The sequence below is a fragment of the Eretmochelys imbricata genome, chromosome 1, assembly GCF_965152235.1.
Source record: "Eretmochelys imbricata isolate rEreImb1 chromosome 1, rEreImb1.hap1, whole genome shotgun sequence".
Lineage (NCBI taxonomy): Eukaryota > Metazoa > Chordata > Testudines > Cheloniidae > Eretmochelys > Eretmochelys imbricata.
In genome coordinates this window covers 166,108,220-166,130,491 of record NC_135572.1, presented here as the reverse complement: position 1 = coordinate 166,130,491, position 22,272 = coordinate 166,108,220, and the positions used below count along the sequence as shown (strand labels likewise).

General features: G+C 37.9%; 1 protein-coding gene across 3 annotated transcripts in view; it reads left to right on the top strand.

Annotated features, from left to right (window-relative positions):
- The window catches only part of IL10RB (interleukin 10 receptor subunit beta), a 38,406-nt gene that overhangs the window by 4,236 nt on the left and 11,898 nt on the right, over positions 1–22,272 (top strand). Inside the window, exons 2-7 of one of the 3 annotated variants that reach the window (XM_077819208.1) lie at positions 1,610–1,733; positions 3,112–3,266; positions 7,085–7,251; positions 9,437–9,587; positions 11,260–11,417; positions 20,561–22,218. In XM_077819208.1, coding sequence (XP_077675334.1) covers positions 1,610–1,733; positions 3,112–3,266; positions 7,085–7,251; positions 9,437–9,587; positions 11,260–11,417; positions 20,561–20,785 — 980 coding nt within the window. In that variant the 3' untranslated portion in view covers positions 20,786–22,218. Of the gene's footprint in view, positions 1–1,609; positions 1,734–3,108; positions 3,267–7,084; positions 7,252–9,436; positions 9,588–11,259; positions 11,418–20,560; positions 22,219–22,272 lie in introns of those variants that run through there. The other 2 variants (XM_077819199.1, XM_077819214.1) reach the window with 2 other exon arrangements.

The window sequence follows — 22,272 nt, the reverse complement described above, 5'->3', positions numbered from 1 at the left end:
TTTTTGGGAGAGGTGGGGAAAGCACCAAGCAGAACTTTTTTTTTAACAAAAATCTTTCACACCTCTTTTCATTTGTTTATGATGTATAAAGGGGCACAAATCCACTTCCCTTTCCAGGTCACTTTTATTTATATTGTGTTGAAATCGTGAGTGTAGAGAGTTGTGTAGCCTCTTTGGAGAAAATGAGATACAATGGAAGCTTCGTGATGCAGCCAGAAGGCTGCTTTGCCAAAACAGTGTTACCTCATGTTGTCTGCAACGGTTTATTTTCTACACTAGAAAATTGGACATTTCTTTCCAGTTTTTCAGCAATGGTGTAGAGCTCTGAAAATGACATGGGATGAAAAATAACTGTCCATACTGGACCTTATGCCCTTTGGAAGCACTGGGGCAGCTGCGCCATTGGTGAAAAATAGTGCCAATGTTCTAGTTCCAATAAGGCCCTAGTATAGATGGCCCCATAGAGGACTGGATTTGACTTCCTTTGGAGCCAGTCAGTGGCTCTTGAGTTGGCCACAGAGGGTGTTGTAGAGTGTATGGAAGTCTATACCTCCCTATTTCCCATAGTTGAGCATAACACCTCTACAGCACTGATAATCTGTGACAGAGAGACAGAGTTTTGAACTTGGTCCATTTACAGTAGTTTCATCTTGGTCTACATTGAAAAGTTATGTTGGCATAGCTACATTGTTCAGGGGTGTGAAAATCCACCCCCCTGACCAACATAGCTAACAAACCCCCCAATACAGATTGCTTCCATCTACGCAGCTAATGTCTTCCAAGGAGGTGGTGTTTCTACCCTGACAGAAAAACTCCTTCTGTTGGTGTGGACTGCATCTGCAGTATGGGTCTATGCCAGTATAGCAATGCTGGTATAGTCTCCATAGCATAAACATATCCTCAGTATGTAGCAGATCAGGAAATATCTTGATGGCCATAGATGAAATCTGGTTCTCACTGATGTCTATGGGACTTCTTCCATTGACTTTAATTAGGCCAGAATTTCACCCCACAAGCTCATTTGGCAAGGAGAAAAGTGAAATGCCAGAATTTCTTTAAATCAAAAATTCTAGATCCAAATTATGTACATAAGTGACATTCTCTTCTAATTTAATGGACGTTCTGACTGAAATTTTATGGGTACAGGAAGAGGTCACATTTGAGGAAGTAAACTCTGTACTTGAAATGGAGTTCCTGTGTTAAAATTTAGTTTCTGTCTTGTGCAGGTGCATGGAGTGTACTTCTCACACATTAGTTTCATGCATTATTACATCTACAATATGCACATAAAGTTGCTAATTAGGTTTTTTTTTCTTAAAGAGCATGCACATTATTTGGTTTCTCTCCTGTGATTTAAAATGAAATCGGCTCTGAAGCACAACACTAAGAGCTGTGCTTTGTAACTGGCTTGGCTGGTATAATTTCTAACTCATCTGTAAAGAATCAAAATGATGATCATAACTCAGTAGTCACGGAAACTACTAGTTAGCAGTACAGTATGTGTATATTCCAGCAATACTTCTAGTCTCTTTTCCAGCTTTCAAAAAGGGTTATTTGTTACTTCAGTCATTGGAAGAACATATATTACACTGGTTTGTTTGTTTTTCAGCATTTGGAATTGTGCCAGAACCAAAAAATGTAAGAATTAATTCATTTAACTTGAATAGCACTCTACAGTGGGATCCACCTACTTTTCACAAAGAAAATATTACTTATACAGTCGAGTCTATAAGGTAGGTCTAGGAGCTTTGTGTATTTACCTTTGTCTTAGATAAACTTACAGTTTATAGTATTGTGTTCTTGTGACTTTTTTTCCAGACATGGACTGTTCCTTTCTTTTGGCTTATGCACATAAGACACCTTCTCCTGAGCTAGATACATATTAGAGGGCAAGCTTTATAGTTTTTAATATTCATTAGTTTGTCACATATTCATCTGGAGTGGGAAACACCGTGTAATCTTAACCGTAATCGGTCAGCTACATGTAAATTTACATCCTCTGTCCTAGGAAACTACTACTTCAACAGGCTTAGTACTGATGCATTCTCCCACGTTTTCCAATTTCTAATGCAGGCAACAGGTTCCACTTTTTTCCCCAGAGCAATCTGTTTGTCAGGGCCTCTACAGACACGGCTCGTGAAGTTCAGCAAGAATGTTCCCCAGTCTGCTGCCTCTGTGCTCAAAAGCAGAGGTTCTCAGCAGCTTACTCTGAGGCCCCTTTTTGTCAGGAATTTTTCCCATGTTTTCACTCCAGATTGGTCTTTGATTGGGAGGGGAAGAATTTTGTGGGGAGCACTCTAAAGAAGGCTGAGGACTCCTCTAGTCTAGTATTAGATCCCTGGCTGCTTCAGTAGCTGAACAAAGCCCAGACAGCAAATTACCCCAATGAGTCAAAAGGTTCATTTCTCGGCAAAGAAAGAGCAGAACCTTAGGGTGGGGGAATGTCAGACAGTCGGGTGCCTGCTGAGCAAGGGCCTCTAAAAAGATGTAGAACACAAAGCAAGCATGTCTGCTATGTCAGTCAGCAGGGGGAAGGTATGAGGGATGTGTGGGACCCCCAAACTGCCAGGGTAGCAAGCTCCTATTCCAGGGTGGGCTCTACATACAAAACAGAAGTAACATTCCACATGTTAACTAGTACCCATTCAAGACCTGGGCATATAATGAAAGATTAGGATAGTGTAAGGCCTATCCAAAGGACCATTTGTAGAAGGGTGAGAATTAGACTGAAAATGCAGGCATAGTTGAACTTGGCTTTGGTATCAGGCATTTTCTGTCTGCTCAATCAGGATTTGCAGGTGCCAAGTCAGAGCAAAAGTGTACTTTTTGCTGAATGGTCACCTTAATCTCTACCTTTATCATAAAGTAATAATAGACTATCCTAATAGATATTACGAGTGTCTAATACCTATATATAAGTATGTGATAGATATAGATATATCCATGTTCTTTTTTTTTTTTTTCAGCTAATGATTTTTGCCTGAGTGATAATTAGCAATGTTAATACATGGTGAGTGAGTACTGCCACTTACCTGCTTCACTGAAATGAAAGATATTTTCTTGTTCCTAATATATGACTTCGATGCAATTCTTTTGCCTCCTCTTCAGCAGTCTTTATAACAGGAATTTGTGTAAGAACATTGTCATCACGGAGTGTGACTTCTCTTCTCTGTCTGTATATGGAAACTACACCTTGCGAGTCAGAGCTGAATCAGAGAACGAAGAGTCAGACTGGGTGAACACCATCTTTAAGCCACTCGATGACAGTAAGGCTTCCCCTACACGGGAAACTTTTGCCCACTAATAGCGAACTGTTAATTAAATAAAATTGCAATTAATCTGAATAAGTAGAGAGATTAAAATACAGATTGTTTTAAATTTGCAAATTATTTTAAGTAAAGTATGAAATATCCGAGTCCTATTTGGTATACTTTTTGGGAAGAGAAGAGTTGCTCTCACAAATACTTCTGGGGGAATTCTGCACCAAAAAATTAAACATTCTGCTTACAGTATTTTCAAATTCTGCAAAATTCTGCATATTTTATTTGTCAAAATAACACAAGTTTCAATTATTTTTAGTCACTTATTTCAAAATACCTGTCAGCAAGTATGTCTGTAACAATACAGACAACAAAAAAGACTCAGGAAATGTTTTTTGACAAATAGATTCCTTACTAGGCATATTAATACAGAACTGTGAGTAATAATTCATTTAAACTACAATACAGAAAGGTATTTCCTGCACCCCTCAGTAGCAGTGCAAAGGCTTGGGGGAGTCAGGGGTAATGGAGGAGCTGAAGGAGAGGGAAGTAATTGCTGAGAAGAAGCCTGGGTGTGAACATGGAGGGCTGTTGGGTATGGGTGGGGAAAAGTATGGAACAGGTTTTTGTGGGAGGCAGGGAGGGATTGTTAAGGAGCTTCCTGCAGGTAGACCCTGGCTGATCCCTAGCCTCTCCCATTCAGTCAGGCACACCTGGCCCTGGCCCCATGTTTCCCTGCACCCCCATGTGTTGCACCCCCGTCCATGTGTCCCTCCATCCCCATGTAGACACTCACTCCCCCCATCCCCATGCAGCCCTGGGCCCACCTTGCTGTCACCATGTGTTTCTGTTCCCCCACCCAGCCACCCTCCTGTCCCAATGTGGCCCTGAGCCTCCACTCCCATTCAGCCCATGCCCCAGTCTGTCTTCCCCCACTAGCCCTTGTGAGCCCCCGTCTGACCACCCAGCAGCCCCATGCTGTCTGTCTTCCCATATCTCCTGTCTCCTGACCTGGCCTGACAGGCACTGTGAAGAAGGCAGGCTCTTTCTCTTCCCTAATTGGCTAGGAGCTGCTGCTCTGTTCTATTGCCACAATGCCCTCCAGTAGGCAAAAGGCAGAAGTGCAGCAACTTCCTGGCAGAAGCTTTTTTCTGTGCAAAAAAATTAAAAATATTAATGGCTCATTAATTATGCACAAGTGAAGTGGTGCAGAATTCCCCCAGGAGTACAGAAAATGTAGTAAAATCAAAAGTATATGTAGGTCATCATTGACTATTCTTCCATTCTGAGACATCTTTTGAGGGATTTTAACACACACACACACACATACACACATATATTTTCCCCCTAAAAAAAATATTGCATACAAATATTTAGAGCAGGAGTGCTTTACCTCCAAGGATTCTAACTTCCTACATATTTAAATCAATTCAGCTACTTTCTTGTTACTAAGCCGGGGGAAAAAAATTAACTCTCCTCCCTCCTCCCCACTCCACCTCCATCCTATATTTGGACATGTTCAAGGGGAAAAAAGTTTACTCTTCAATTAAAAAAAAAATCATTTTGAAGCTACCATGTTTGCTGTCTTGTGTGAAAGGTGGTCAAACTTGGCACTTCATCACTTTCTTATAGCAGAGATCTTGGACAGCATGCTGTTGTCTGAGTTTGACAAAGATCCTGTTCCCCACAATCCATTCTCAAAATTATTTCATCCATCAGCAAGCACTAATTTTGTCAGACTATCCAAAACTTCTATTTCTCCACTGCACAGATGTCAATGGGAAGGTATGCAAGAGGCCTCTTTGGTTTCTCTACCTCTAGAAACAATTCTTAGTTTTCCCTTCTTCTCTGGCTTGGTTTGAATTTACTTAAAGCTTAACCTTTCTAGTCCTTGGTTTTCAGAGTTTGTTTCCAGTCTCACTTTCCCAGTGCAATTGTTTATATCAGGACAGTGTTTGACATAATTTTTCCATATTAAATTCCAAATTCATAAGATGTGATGGCCATTGCTCTTTGATCTCTTCACTTAGACATCTCTCTGTAAACTGACTCCCATATCCATGCACTAACTCTTGAAGGACTTTTAAAAAAAGACTTTGAAGCATTGATCAGTTTAAAGTATTAATTGAGAAAAATTTCTCACAGTAGGACAAAAAACATATGACCAGTTACTCTATAGGAAATCTGAAAATGCTTACAAGGGGAAGGTTAGTTGCATACATTAGTGCAAATGTAATACTTAAGGAAGAAAAAGAAATTTGGAAAATGAGAGCATGTTTTGGGGGTTTGTTTTTTCCAAAGCTTAACTTGGAGAGAATTAAAACTGTCTGACCAGAAAAGCTGAACTACAACATAGAAAATTGAAGTATTTAACAAATACTATGAGAGTTTGGGGACAGAAAGAGTAGTACTTAAGATGAACCCCCATATCAGAGAACAAAACTATTAAGTCAGAATTTTATGAAGAATTGCATTGAAAAGAGGATTTTGATTCACATTTCAAGGAAAGAGTTAACTTCTAAGCAACACTGTCCTTCAAAAGCCAATTTATAATTGGACTAAAGAGTCTATGTATAAAACTAATTGAGGGAGCAGCACTGGTAAAATCTGCAATGTAGATAGGACTCTTAATCACTGTCATTTTTACCACCATATTGTTTAACACTGCTCAGAGCACCTAACCAGGTGTATTATATGTGTATCTGCAGTTTCCACCAACATTACCACCAACAGAGTTGTAGTTGTTGGGAAATTACAGACCCTAATGTATGGGTGCAGCCTCGGAACATCAGAGTCACCAACTGGGAAATTTTTCCATAACTTTAAACTGGTTTAACCAGTTGGAATTACCGTGTAACCAAGGCTGCCACAGCCAGAGATGTTTTTATAACTGGTTTGAATTTCTGGAAAAATGCAAAGCCTTGTCTACATTGAGCTGCGTCTTAAAATCTTCCACTGATGCTGTAGCCCTGGTGTAACTTCACTGTTGGTAGCAATGGTTGGAGTGCTAGTGTAAACTGACCATCGGCATTTTTACCACCTGAGTACAGGTTTAGATGAGAAGCACCCATACAGTGGTTCAGGTGGAACATTGGGAGAGTTTATGAAAGAGTTCATTGTAGACACAACCTAACTGAGGACTAAAGTACTCACTAAACTAAGATATTTGGGGGAACAAAAATATAGTAAAGTAGCCAGTTTCAAAATATAAAAATATAACCTTTGATGTAAAAAAATTAATAATAAATTCAGAAGCAATTCAAGAGTTGCAGTTTCTCAAATGAGTTGCAATGAGGAGAGCAATAAAAACGCTTCACCAGAAAGTTTCCTCAGCGAAGTCTGACGTCTCTGAGCTGCAGCTCCATGGGGACATGCAGGCAATAAGATGCCCTGGGAGCAGGTTCCTTAGTATTCTTACCTCTTCCATTAGTGAAAGCAGCTGGCAGAACAGAACTGAGGGTGGCTTAGTGAGTGGAGGAGGCACAGACAGCAAAAATGTCTTCTATTTAAATGAGACAAGTGGGTGAGGTAATATCTATCTTGGACCAACTTCTGTGGTTGGGACCAATACAGCTACAATTATACTGTATACAACAATGGAAGATAGTCTATTAAAGTGTAAAGACAAAGTCACTTTGACACATCTGTGAATGAAGAGTTTATTTATCCTTGATTCTTTGAGGTGAAAGAGTTTTCTTCAAGTAAATAAGATTATGATAGTAATTAGGTGTAGTGCTGTATACCATATAAAAATATCAGTCTGAGAACAGCGTGAGAAATCATATTTTTGTGATCTTTTTTTTTCCTCCTCTCTTCTCATTTAGCAATCATTGGACCACCTGACGTAAAAGTGAAATCTGAATCCGGATCTTTGCATGTAGATTTCACAGGCCCTGTTGTTGTACAAGGGTCGGACAAGTGGCCTTTAAAGAAATATTATGGCTCTTGGGCTTACAGGGTGCTATACTGGAAAAAAAGCAATAGTGAAGAGGTAACTTTTGCTCAACTGACTATTGTGTAACTGTTTTACAGCTGCAGCTTTGAACAGGCATTTCTAGTTATAATACGATATTGATAATGTTCTGAGACTTAACATTGCTGAAGCAAAAACAAGATCTCTGAAATTTACAATGTTATCAGGAACTTGTAATTGTCACAACCTGCATTCTGCAAGCTGGCAGAGAAATGAGTAACCACCTACTAAATAGGCATAAATTATCCTTCCATAGTTAGAAATAGTTAATAAATTATGAGGGTTTATTCCCTTTATGCATCAATGTTTTTATTTTTTTTCAGTGGTATATACTGCAATCATCACAGCAGTACCAATGCACACTGCACAAAAAAACAAATGTAACTTAGAAGTGCCTACATAGGTAATATCTAGGGATATGATGAATAGCTATTCTGCAACCAAATCATATGTGATTCAAGCAGTTTTGCTAGAATGATCTATTGTACAATACTGGTTTGAAAAAAGACTGATTTTTGGATGCTTAACATGGCTGCTGCCATAGGGTCAGTCTCTCTCCTGCTACCATCTTCCCTGTCATCAGACATAATCTATTTACTCACTTCCACTATGGTCACCCTCCTCTAAGCCAGAGAGACATTCTGTCCCAGAGGTGGGCATGCTCCACAGCCCCACAGACTCCACCACACTATATGCATGGACATTTTTTTAAAATAAATAATAGGTTAATTATAGTGTCATAGAATCTTACTTTTGATCCAAGAAAGACAGAAATTTCTATCAATATCAATGGGAATAACTAGATCTCTGTACAACACAGGAAATTTTTATACATGAAGACTTTGGTGCAGCTGCACTTCTGATTCATATTAGGTATCCTTCACAATTCCCAGTCTAGTACTTAATATGCAGTTCCAGAAATAAAGGAATCTTCTCATCCCAAACACCTTATTAGCCCCAGCTCACGAATAATTGAGGAAGAGGGGGAAAAGAGTGTTTGTTCTGTAGGGAAAGTCAGTGAGTCCATACCTGGTCAAGCAACCTTCGGCAAACTGCCAAAGGAAGCAAGTTACCCAAAAGGAGATTTCACTGAGAATAGTCTGGTTCCAGTACTAGAGTGCAAACCTGGGAGATTCCCTCAGTGATTAAAGAGGCTTCCAAGAAGTGCCGGACAATGGGATTTCATTAGCTTTTTTTTTTTTTTTTAAAGTTAGTACTTGGATAGTTTGTTCAAGTATATTTATTCCCTCACAGCAACCAAGTCTCTTAAGATTCACCTACAAAAAAAATGTGTCCTAGTTTACTGTAAGCCATGTCTATAAATAACCGCACTTTTAGCTAGTGTCACCTAGTGTGATGTTGCACAGGGAGAGAGGCAATCTCTTGGTAGCACCTCCTTAACCATATAAGGATTTATACTCTTAAGACCAATACCATTAAACACACCCAGAAGAAGATAAAAAGTCAGTGCTGTGAACAATTGCACACAAAGTACATACATTGATCAGCTGTTTTAAGCAGGCAGTGTGTCACATTCTAGCTAAAGTATGAGTGGTCTTCATATATAACCCTAAATAGAGTGTGTTGCATGAATACTTGTTTGGTTTTGTTAGTTGCATGATTTTTTTTTTAAAATACTGCTATTTAAAATTCTGTGCACATTTATATAATAGCTGTAGAGTCCCTCTTTTTGTTACAGTGTTTCTCTTGGAAAATTCTTTTATGGTATAGTGGAAGGAGACTACCTGTGAGTCTGATCACAAGAAACTTAGAGCCCACTTCCTGTTGGTCAACCAGCTTAGGAGCTAGGATTTCAATGCTGTTACAGCTTTTGTTTTGGAAGGTGATTATTTTCACCATCAATGGGATGTTCTAAAATAGAAAGGAATTTGAAGTCAGCTGATTAATTTTAATATTTGCAGTGTCCTTTTTAAGTAATTCTTAAAAGGAAACTTTTCTTTGATTCTTGTCTAGTAAGTAATACAGACAACTACAAAACTGTTTTAACAGCAGATATTTTAAACTTTCACTTTTTCAGGAACTAGATACTGTGTAAATCCAATTCATAGTGCAGCTACAAATGCAAAGACTACTAAATGGAGTTGTAACTAGAAGCTGTAGTTTGTTCATTTATTGGAACTTGAATTTGCCTTTGAATTTTCTGTATTCTTCTTTGAATTTTCTGTATTCTTCTTTGATATAGGTTGTAACCACAGATACTAAATATAACTCCGAAATATTATCTGGTTTGGACCCTTGGACAATATATTGCCTTCAAGTTCAAGCAGTTATTCCTGAATGGAACAAAACAGGAGAACTGAGTGAGGAGTTCTGTGATAGGACAACTGATAATGGTAATAGCTAACACACCAGTACATTATAAACATCCTGATTAATTATGAAACATTGTAAGGCACTCATTGATTGACATAAAAGAAACAAAAACATGCATTTAAACCTTCAGAAATGTTTTGTTACTTCTGTATTGTTCATTGTGATATCCAAGCATATCTGTAATTTGCAAAAAATTTGAAACGTTCATGCCAGAAAAAAAGGAGAGCTTTAATTCAGTCTCTTATAACTACAAATAGTAAGATACACAACAGATGAAATTTACTCCAGTGCAGAGGACCCATATGAGGCACATGGACCCCTAAAGCTCTTCAGAGCAAGATTTAAGTGCAATTTAAGTGGTGCATAGGCCTTGTGCTGGCCCCTCTGCACAGGCGTAAACTTCATCTACCCATAAGCCAATTTACGTTTATTTGTGAACCCTTTGGCTTCCACAGGTATAGCTGAGAGTAGAATTTGGCCCTATATTACAAAGTCTGATTCTGTTTACATTTTGTAACAATTACATTGTTGAATTTTTTTTTAAATGGATAGAGCTCAGTCATGCTTTCTTTTTCTGTTCTTGTGTTTAAAATCTTTAGGCAAGCATGCCAGAGAATCAGTTTTCTTCATGGTTACAAAAAGCATGCAATTTATTAGTCAAGATACATCTTTCAAAGGAGTGAATTCCTGGTTCCACTGAAGTCAAGGGAAGTTTTGCCATTGTCTCCAGTGGAACTAAGATTGTACCAAAGATGTTTTCCTCTGAGTGCAATCCAAAGCTACCATTATTATCGACTCTCAATATAAACAACTAGTTTCTTTGTTTAAATATTTTATTTTTATGCAACTATACCAGTAAGTACCAATCATAAAAAAATTCTCCAATGTAAACTCTGCAATGGAATCTAATCAAGATTCCAGTCTTTAATTTTTTTTATAGTACTAACTTCACAGTGGAAACTAGCTGAACGCTCCAATTTCCAACCACTCCACCTCAATAGCTATCTATGGAATAGCTATTTATGGTGGCCATAGCCACCATCAGTCAGGTGGCCTCCTTTTAGAAGAGAGCTTTTGTGTTTCCATTTAAAAGGAAAAGTGCAGTCCCAGATTAATTAGTAAGCAGCTGCTTAACAGACAGCTTTACAGTGATACCTTGATCAATGTTTATTCATATCACATGCTGTGACAACCCCGTGCATGAAACCAAGCTTTAGAAGACACAATATTTTGGAAGTTAAGGAATTTTGGACTACCCACCACCTCCAAATTAGTTGTCATTTTTGTTACCATTATTTCATTTTTCCTTTAGAGAGAAACAGGATTCAGTGCCCTGGTTTGAAGCATCCAGGAATAAGTATACTGCGAGTTTACATGTTGTTACCCTCCTTTCCCCCTCCCCGCATTTACTTAAAATTTTTTTCTTTCTGTAAATGTTTACATATCATGGCTGTAGGTTAAACTTATCTAGTAAGAATGTCTTGAGTGGTTGAAGTAAAAACAAAGTTGGTACGTATTTTTTGTTACTAAAAGGAAGAATGTTCATTCACCAAAATAGCTGTTAATATGAAAAAGTGGAGGAAAAAATATTTTATTCGCTTATGAGAATTAAATTCTGAAAATTCTTTATTCATAATAATAATAATAAAGAATAATCAGATTAAGAAGAATTCTTCTTGTTGTCTCTTGCAGGTGTAACTCCAGTGTGGATAACTGTCACTGTTCTTCTAGTATCAATGTTGGTTGTTCTAGTATCAGTTCCTGCCTGTTTCTTTACCTCTTCCTATATATATCGACAGACCAGATATGTCTTCTGCCCTAAGTATTCTTTCCCACAACATCTGAAGGAGGTTTGTATATTTGTATTCTACATAAAATAATTAAGCCTTCCAGAAGAGCCTTTTGTCTATCAAAGACCCCCAAAAAGCTTGCAACTCTTCTGATTAATGCATGTGAACCTTCTGACAGCAGTTCCTCATTCTTACCCATGCACCTGGATAGTTAACCGGCTGTGTTAGTGTTACACAGGTTTTGCCTGAAGTGAATATATGGGGTAATGCTGGTTATTAGGCGCGCAAGCTAAAAGAACCCAGGTGCAGTGTATATGTTGCAAAATAATAGATATGAGTCTTAGCAGCTATATGGTATGATCTATTTAAGCTATGTCATCTTTGGTTACTTTAGTTCACTTGTGATAAACTGCTTGTGTGGATGACTATCATTTCAAACCCTCAATGAACTGCAAAAGTTGATTAATCTGCTACCAAAGACTTTGGACCAAACTGAGCAGTAATTCAAGTGAGTGTAAATAGTGACGTAATGCGACTTGAACTAATTCAGCATTCAGTTGGCTTCATTCCACAACCTTCTCCCACACTGCACAGGGACTGGGCCACACTTTAAATTATTACTGACATAGCTAAGTAAGTCAGGGGTGTGACAAAACCACACCCCATAGTGACATAACTATGCTGACAATCCTCCCCCTATGTAAATGCAACTCTGCTAATAGAACAGGGCTTCTAACAGCATAACTAACCTTGTTTGGGGATGTGGTTTCCTTATACAGGTAGAGCTCCTTCTGTCAGTGTACGCTGCATCTAGGGGGCTATGCCAGCGTATACTCTGTTAGCATTAGGATGACCAGACGTCCCGATTTTTAGGTCTTTGTCCCGCATCCTGACCGATGCACGGTCGGGACGCCGTTTGTCCTGATATTGCGGCTTTGGCCGCTCCGGCATTTGGTTTTTTATTTGTTTGTATGTTTTTTGCTTCCCCCATGTGACCCAATATTTTCTTCGTTTCATCTGGTCACCCTAGTTAGCACAGACATAACCTAGTACCTTACTCCATCGTCTGTTTCTGTTGATTTCTGTGGCGCTACTCAGAATGAGTAAGAGTGGTGTCACTCTTTAGTAAATGATGAAATCTTACCCATCTGATATGTTCTAACAGAATGCTTTAAAGGAAGCATTCAAAAGCTCAGCCACATCACTGAGACACGAGGGGGGAGGTAATACCTTTTATTCGACCATCTTCTGTTGGTGAGAGAGACGAGCTTTCGAGGTTCACAGAGCTCTTCTTGAGGTCTGGCGAATGTACTCGGTGTCACAGCTAAATACAAGGTAGAACAGATTGTGTAGCATAAGTAGTTGACACACATTTCAAGGGACTATTCAAGGTGAAGTGGCCCATTAACCCACCTCCAGCAATGAGGAAAGAAAGAGGCAGAGAAGGGCAGGTGGAGGGGTTGTTAGTGGGTTGTATATTTTAATAAACCATAAATCCTGTCTCTCTACTCAGTCCCTGATTTTTAGTGTCTAGCAAAGTAATTAATTTAAGCTCCCAGGCTCATCTTTTGTAGTGTTTTTGTTTTGTTTTGTTTTTTCCTTCTTTTTAGTCATTTACCCATATGGTGGTGATTTTAAAACCTTGTTTTACAAATTATGTGGGTGCTTTAGAATCTGAATATTTTTGTTTTGCATGTTTTCTCCCCTTCTCCCCCCTCCCCGCCCATTCCTAAATTCAATAAATAAGTAAATAAATTCTATGCAAGACTGTTAAGAATGCAAAACGGAAGCCATGTGGATTTGTTCTAAATTTTAGCCTAAGGCTGGCCTCTTGTGGTTGGTTTAATATTACAGCCAAGGACCATTTAGATCAGTGGTTTTCAACCTTTTTTCATATGCGGACCCCTAAAAAAAATTTGAATTAAGGTGCAGATCCGTTTGGAAATTCAATCTGTGGTCTGTAGACCCCTACCATACTAGTCTTAGACTGAAAACTGACTGTACAGAATTCAACTATAAATGTTGCATGTGTTTGGCACAGCATTTGACACAGTGTGAGAAAGGGCACTAAACTGGGCTTCGGTGGTAACAACAACACTTCCAGGTTTTGACTGCAGGTGGGGATATTCAGATAATTTTGATTTATCAGAAAAATAGAATGCCTTTTCTGGGATCTGAAACTTTATTTTTGTAGTCACCTTTTGCAGTCCCCTTAACCTTAATCTGCAGAACCCCTGAGGTCCACAGACCACAGGTTGAAAACCCTGATTTAGACTGTCCAGAATGAAGGGAGGAAACATATGTTTAAGTAGTGCTTTATGTTTCTAAGAGGTTTGTAATCACATTTTGCCTCATCTGCTCCCTGGTCACTTCATCTTTAAAAATAAGTTAATATGAAATGTTTCCCAGTGTGGAGGAGGGCCTTGTCCCTTTGTGAGTTGGAATTACCCATGTTCAGTGCAGTGCAAGTATGTGTAAGAAATCTGTGAATATTTAGAAGAAATACATAATTCCAGTTTAGGTGATCTTTTCTCCCCTCAGTATACACACAATGCCCCTTAAAGTTAAAGGAGGTTAGATATGTATTTTGTGAAGAGAAGACCCTTAAAATTTTTATTGTGTTAGACATTTGTAGGAAAATATAACAATATGCATCCCAGGGTGGAATTGATTTAAATCACTAGTCAGGAAGACTCAATTTAATCATGGATTTCTACATAAAAGTGCATTCTTGTTGGTTGTTACAACCTTAATACATTTTCTTCACAACTCAGAGATAGATGTAGGTTTCAGTTTTAGAAGGTACACACTCTACATTTTTAAAGTGATTTATTTTGAAAACTTTTCAGATTAGTTTTACAACTATATCAAAAAATGAATGATTGTTTGGTTATTTCATTTACCAAAGGCAGTTGAAGATATTTATGAAGTTATTGGGAGGTGAACTATCTCCAATTCAACAGCTTAATCATTAATATTTAGAGGATTTTCTTGCCATGCTGTATTAGGAGGAGAATATCACCAGACAGACATTTGTTGTTTTAGTTAACTAAAACAATTTAACATTATGTATTCTGGATTTTTTTTTTCTTCAACAGCAAACATATAATTTTATAACAAAACAAGCATATGAATTTTTGAATTTAGTTAAACATTTAAGTTTTTTAAAATCAGGTTTGTTTTTGTTAAAACTGTTTAACTAAAATAGTTGAATGAAATATTTAAAAAAAAAATTTGAATCTACTATGTCAGCCAGGTCAACATGAGAAACTTAAAATATTGGCTTCTGCAGCTAACTCAGTCGTCTTCACTTTCGTTTTCCTGTTTGTTCATAATTTGGAAAAGAAAAACAAGCTTTCCTGCTTTTTCAGGTCCCAAACTGTCAGGTTTCCTTCCCCACTCTGAACTCTAGGGTACAGATGTGGGGACCCGCATGAAAGACCCCCCTAAGCTTATTCTTACCAGCTTAGGTTAAAAACTTCCCCAAGGTACAAACTTTGCCTTGTCCTTGAACAGTATGCTGCCACCACCAAGCGTTTAAAACAAAGAACAGGGAAAGAGCCCACTTGGAGACGTCTTCCCCCAAAATATCCCCCCAAGCCCTCTACCCCCTTTCCTGGGGAATGCTTATGAATAATCCTCACAAATTTGTACAGGTGAACACAGACCCAAACCCTTGGATCTTAAGAACAATGAAAAATCAATCTGGTTCTTAAAAGAATAATTTTAATTAGAGAAAAGGTAAAAGAATCACCTCTGTAAAATCAGGATGGAAAATACAGGGTATTCAGATTCAAAACACAGAGGATCCCCCTCTGGGCAAAACCTTAAAGTTACAGAAAACAGGAATAAACCTCCCTCTTAACACAGGGAAAATTCACATAAAACAAAAGATAAACTAATCTGCCTTGCCTGGCTTACCTGTACTGGTTGCAATATTGGAGACTTGGATTAGGATGTGTTGGAGAAAATGGATTTCTGTCTGGCCTCTCTGAGTCCCAAGAGAGAACAACCATGTAAACAAAGAACACAAACAAAAGCCTTCCACCCCCCCTCAAGATTTGAAAGTATCTTGTTCCCTTATTGGTCCTTTGGGTCAGGTGCCAGCCAGGTTAGCTGAGCTTCTCAACCCTTTACAGGTAACAGGACATTGCCTCTGGCCAGGAGGGATTTTATAGCACTGTATACAGAAAGGTGGTTACCCTTCCCTTTATACTTATGACACAAATGATTTTTCAATTTGGAATGAATTAGTCCAAAGGAAGAAAATATTCTTTCTACACCTGCAGAAGAAGCTACTGCTGTTAAAAGTGAAATTATCACTTCAACAGACTCTGAACCAAGTGCTTAAGTGACTTCCATCAGTTCACTGGTGTGACTTTCTTTAAAACATCATCAGCAAACATATAGTTCTTGAATGGTTCACCCTTAGCTCTGGAGTTTATTATAGTTGGCATTATGGAGGGGTGATTGCTGGATGTCCATGTCCTAGCCAACTCCTCTTCTTCAGGAGTTAAAGTTTGACCCTGGTACCGAGTATTGAGAATATTTGCAAGAAAATGAGTTGGCGATAGTGTTTGTCCCATTCATTTTTTTTAATGCTTGTAATTTAACTCTGTCATTGCATATTTCTCTTTTTAAGATCTCACTCAGTTCCTTCCAAATTTCAATAGCGTCAGCAATAAAACCGCTATTTCCCTGCATTTTTTTTTCAAGGCTACAGAAATAGGCTTCAGGTTACGCAGCATGTGTTCAACATTTCTCTTAAGCCCAACGTTGAGAACTTCGGCTGTGACAGTGCCATCTATTTTTTCACAATTTTATTCACAAACTGTCATCAAATTAGACCAGTTCTTGATATAGTGCTCAAAACAGTCCACTACTGAGTTCCATCACACATCTTGTGGGAAAGTTAATTTGGTTCCTCCCACTTTTTTCAAGCAGCTTCTGCAAAGTGGTTGTTACAGAAGTATTTTGCAATTTCAATAACATTAGCCTTCATTTCTGGAACAATGAAGTCTTTGCATAGGAGGTGCATCAAATGAGCACTTCAACCCTATGTTATTAGCTTGGGACTCTCTTCTAAATAATTTATTCTCATCTTGGATACATTTGCAGCATTGTCTGTGACCAAGCTGCGTACTAGACATTTGAATTTTTTTTTTTCAGTTTCTTATAGCTTTTACCGCTGCTACTTGTAAGTATTCTGCTGTGTGTGCATTTCCTGATGTATCAATTGTTTCTGTAAGGAAGACATTCCCTTCTTCTCTTGTCACACAAGCACATACAACAGGATCATTGTGGACATTGCTCCACCCATCAAGACTCAGGTTAACAATTTTACCCTCTAGACCTTTTTCACACTGCTCAATTTCTCTTTCATACACTTTATCCTGCAATTTACCTGCGACATCTGCTCTGTTGCGTGGACTGTATCCTTGTCTTAATGACTGAACCATGTTAATGAAGTGTGGGTTCTCAATCATACGGAAAGGAGAGTTTGTTGCATAAACAAACCGGGCAATTTTTTTTATCAATTACCTTTTTGTAATCTGCTGGTTCTTTTCACAAATTTTTCTGTGGTTATTTCTGGATGATGGAGATTTTTTTTTCTTTTTGCTACAGGTGATATACTGTGGCTATGTGACAATCATGATGTGACTGAAACACTATCATTGGCAGATAACTCTGAAACTATAGAAAATGATGGTGATCTTAAAGATGGATAGTCTTCAGAATCCTGTATGTTGAGGATGGATTCTTCTAAACAAAATAAGTCAAGGCAGTTATTTAATTATTATTACCATTACTACTCCTTTAGTATTCCTCATTGCATTCACTGACACTCAGTACCACTTTAAAGGTGAAATTGTAAAAGGAAGATCTGCCTATTTCAGCGATTTATTTTTTATCACAACTGCATCTAAAATGATAGTACCGTCGAGTAATAACTATATTTTTTGCTCAAACATGAGAATTCAAGAATAGTCCAGAAGGAAGACGGGCAGTCCTTAAGAAAGAAGTATGAAATAAAAAAGTTTATCAACCTGAAGATCCTGCATGTTCCTTTCATCATCTTCAATGCAGCTTCCTCCTGAGAAGGAACACTTGTTCCTTTGTGCACTGTTTCGTTTGGATAACCAGGCCTTGCATTTCTTTGTTGCACTGTTTGCATTTTGCACGCATGCCTGTCTTACTCACAGGTAGAGGAACTTCAATAAAATATTCCCAAACTCTTACAGCCTGCTGCCAGGGCCGGCTCTGTTTTTTGCCACCCCAAGCAGGGGGGAAAAAAAAACCTGTCGAATATGACGCCGCCAGAGAGAACAGGAACATCGGAGGGAGTTGCCGCCGAATTACCGCCGACGGCGAGACCCGAGGCAGAAGAGATGCCGCTGAATTGCTGCCAGGCTGCTGCTGGAGTGCCACCCCACAAACAGCTGAAGTGCTGTCCCTTCAGCAGCGCCGCCCCAGGCACCAGCTTGCTTAGCTCATGCCTAGAGCCAGCCCTGCCTGCTGCCATTATAGGTTTTCCCTTCTAGTGAGAGAATGGTATGGTAGAACTCAAATCAATGAAGGCTACACTCAAAGACCTTAAGACTTCTGGAATAAGCTGCTCAAACAGTTTCACTTTTGTTTCTACTGCCTGTCCCTCCCCTCTCACATTTATCTCCAGACTTCTTTTCCTTGTCCAGATCTAGTCCGCCCGCAACAATCTTCTATTCATTGAACTTTTTGAAACTGTGCACTTTTGGAGAGAAGTAAGGGGTTGACTCTGTGTACACATTTGCAGAGTGACGATAGGGTTGATGTCTGTTATTTCATACCTTTATTTTATTTAAAACAATTTTTTTCTGTTAACAAGCATGTTATCTCTGGAGACGCAAATCCACAGTTTGAGAACCGCAAAACTAATCATCTCTGATGGCATCTTCTAGACTGAGCACTGAGTCCCATTGGGTAGATAGAAAGATTAACCTAAATAATCTCTACAGAAACCCCCGGAACCCCGTAAGATTGGGTGCCTAGTCCATGAACTATTAGAAATCATTTACAAAACTTTTCTTAAACATTACATGAATATATTGTCTCCTACTATAGAATTAGAATTTATAATTCCTATTCCGTGACGAGATATCTTTGAGCTGTAATGTATCTTAATTAAAATTATCTTTAGATAGGTTTTTTCCTCAAAGCATTTTATCAAAAAAATCTGATTTTAAATTTAAAAAAATCCAATTTTTTTTTTTTTTTTTTTTAAGTCATTGATGTTTATCCACCCTGATGCATCCTAAAATTCCGTTTGAGAGGGGTCACATGTAACTTTATTTTATTTTAATTTGGGTGGGGGAGAAGGGAACCATTGAGAACTACCTCCAATGTCTCATTTTAGAACTTCAGTTGAGGATTAAATAAACCAAAATGAAGGACACAAGAACAGTGCAGCAATAATGTAAGATGATTTGCTTAACGTCCGTAATATTCTGCGTAACCTCCAGTTTCTTCATGCAGATTCTGATACAGTGTAACTCATTCAAACTGCTGTCTGCTTAACAGAAGGCTGGTCATGTTCCCTGACAAAAATGAGTAACATTCACTAATCCGTTGATTATGTGAGGGTGTCAGATATCTCTGAAACTCTTGGCTTAAACTGAGTTGTACTGTATGAATGAGAGAATCCTGTTTCAGGTGAGAGAGAAGTTATAGTGCAACTCAATTTAAGCCAAGAGTTTCAGAGGTATCTGAAACCTTCACATAAACAGAGTAATGAATGTTACTCATTTTTGTCAGGGAATATGACCAGGCTTCTGTTGAGCAGAGAGCTGTTTGAATGAGGCCTGGTCTTCACTACAGAGTTAGGTTAACGTAAGGCAGCTAATTTCGACCTAACTTTGTAAGTGTCTACACTAAAATGTAGCTCCCACCCATGTAACTCACCCACTACACTGACTTAATAACTCCACCTCTGTGAGAGGCATAGTGCTGCCACATGCATTTTGCTGTGATATTATTGATCAGCAAATTATGAGTTTTTAAATTATACCTCACAAGGCATAGTTTGTACAAAGATTATTACAATAGTGTGTAGGGTGTGAACACAGGTACATTCTGTCACAGTAGCCTAATACAGGCAGTAAATAGTTCTTTTTGTCTTAATTATTTTATTCTAATCAACCACATTTCTGTAGATGGTATTTGTTTTTGCAAACTGAGCAACAGTTTGAGAGATCAGCAAAATAGTAGTTGCCTAGATTATGTGAATTTAAAATGGATGTATATATTCAGGGGGGTAGCTCCAGTCAGGCCAATGGGGCCACGCATGGGGTAGGGGGGCAAATTCCACACCTGCCTGAGGCTTGCAGTTTTGGGGGGCAGCACCCTCCACCCCCAGCTATGCCCATGTTTTAACAGTCAAATAAAATTGTGCTTGAAACTCCAGAGGGGTTAACAGAACAGACAACACTTTTCTTTTGTTATCATTGTACAGTTCTTACAAATGTTAAAAAATGAATTAAAGGAAAAATGTTGGTATGGCTCTGCACTGCATTTAACCCTCATGTGAGTAATAAGTCAGGATTAATGTGATTTGCTTTGAAATAGATTCCATCAGAATTTTTGACAAGGATCTATTAAAAGTGGTAACAATCCTTTCTATATTTTGTTACTGTGGTGTTACTCCAGAGAGAATTTTTTCAGTGCATTGGCGTACCCATTGCTTCTTGGATGAGCATTGTGGTGTATCAATAGAGAAAGAGAATCTGATTAGGTCACGTTGAATGAGAGGTGGTTCGTTGCACTTTGAATAGAGAGTACAAATTAACAGATACACTTTAAAGTAGTCTACACTTAAAATTTTTGGTGGCGTAGCTATTATGGTCAGAGGTGCGATTATTTGCCCAGCCACCAAAGTTATACCATCTAAAGCCCTAGCATAGATGCAGTGATGCTGGCCTTTTGCTGGTATAGCATATTTCATTCAGGGAACTGGTATAAGCCATATAGACAAAAGCACTCTTTTACCAGTATAAGCTGTGTCTAGGAGGGTTTGCCAGCATAGCTAGACCTTTTTCTAGTGTAGATGAGGCCTAAGACAGTGAGTTACCAGTGCAAGGTCTTTAAAGACTGCTGAGAAAACTGCTGCTGATGCTGGAAAAGAGGAACAGCCACAGTCTGATTCTTATTTCCGCTCTTATTTCCTCCAGTTTTTGAGCAAGCCTTCCTACAGTTCACAGTTTCTTTCGCCACACTTATCAGAAGAGGATCACTCCTTTGACAAGTTAACTGTCATTTCAGAAGAATCTGAAAACTGTAGCAATGAGACAAGCAACACAAAGGAGCAGCTTCAGGACTCCCAAGAAGAGATTTCTATTGCAGAAAAAGTTTCAGCTTTTGAAAAGGGACCAAGTTCAGTCTTGTACCAGATTTAGGCTGAAAACAAATACCCAAATAGACAATTAAATATGACTTTATATTGAGAATGCAGCAGCAAGCACTTGGTAAAATTCCAGGTTTAAAACGTGTAAAGAGAATTTTATCAATCATATTTATTTTTCAACTCTGAGAAACATTATTATAAAGGAGTCTTGAAGTGGGATGCAATTTTTAATGGTTTATTTATAACCTGTGGCACTAATTATATTGCACCATAATATGGTACTTCTTGTAAAGCAAGTATTAAATATATAATTAGAAAAAAATAATTTATTGAATATTAAAGTTCATCAGAATTATGAACAGCACAGCATAGTTTTCAAAGGAAACTTTTCCTTTCCAAGAAAACTTTAGATTTAACTGATTTTAATATGAAAATCTTTGTATTTTTGTTTCAGTGGTTGGTTTAAAATCTGACTAGTAGTAAGTAGAATAATATTTTACATTTGATTTATACATGACACTAAAATTATGAAGTTATTCTTGATGGGTACCACCTTAATAAAATAGTAGCAAACAATTTCAGTATGTTTTAAATGTGAGAAATTTAGTTATGGGCCATACTTCGTCATTGGCTTACAGTGGGGCAATGAAGCTATGACAGTTTACACCCTTTAAGGATCTGCCTCTAGTTCTTATAGCAAATTTGGATTGAGCCTAATCCAAAATCACTGGAGTCAATGGAAAGACTTTCCAGGAAATGGGGTTTAATATTATACACACCTTCATGAATCTGCTAGACCATATAACTTAATTAATACTCAGTTCAGAAATGGCCAGCAGCTAGGCTATATTGCTGTGTGCATAAAAGGAGGATAGTTGCTGTATGGGCAAAGAAAAATAATATTGGGCATACAGCTTGGTCTTAGTTTAATAGAAACAAATCCTTCAATTGCTGCAAAATTATCTGAACATGCTGTATTATATGTCTGCAAAAAGTCAAATTTTTCCTCACAAAAGTGGATTGCAATGAGTATATTATGGAAAAACATAATTAGTTATGTGGGTGGCAAAATTCATTGCCCTAATTTTTGTTTTTATTATAGGGATAGGATAAATTTGTATCTTTTAGAGAACTAATTCAGAAAGAATACACAAAAAATAAAGAAAATTGATATTTCTCCAACATATCACATGATAGTATGCTTAATATACAAATGTATTTATTATTGGGAAAAAAATTCTTTGTCTCTTTTTAAAAATATTAAAGGACAAAATATTGAGGAAATGGAGGAAGGGTAAGAGAGGCATTTTCAGAAAAGAAAGGCATGTTGTTGCAGGGACATTTTTGCATCAGTTACCCTCAGCTACTTCTCTTGTATGTATTTGTTGTAATCTAAATGTGCAGAAGAACAACAATATTTTGTAAAATACTGATTCACATTATGATAGATGTAAATGATATATTTTATAGATTTATTTTGTAAAGATAGTGATGTAAATAAAATCTATAGTTACAAAAGTGTCTGATTCATGCAATATT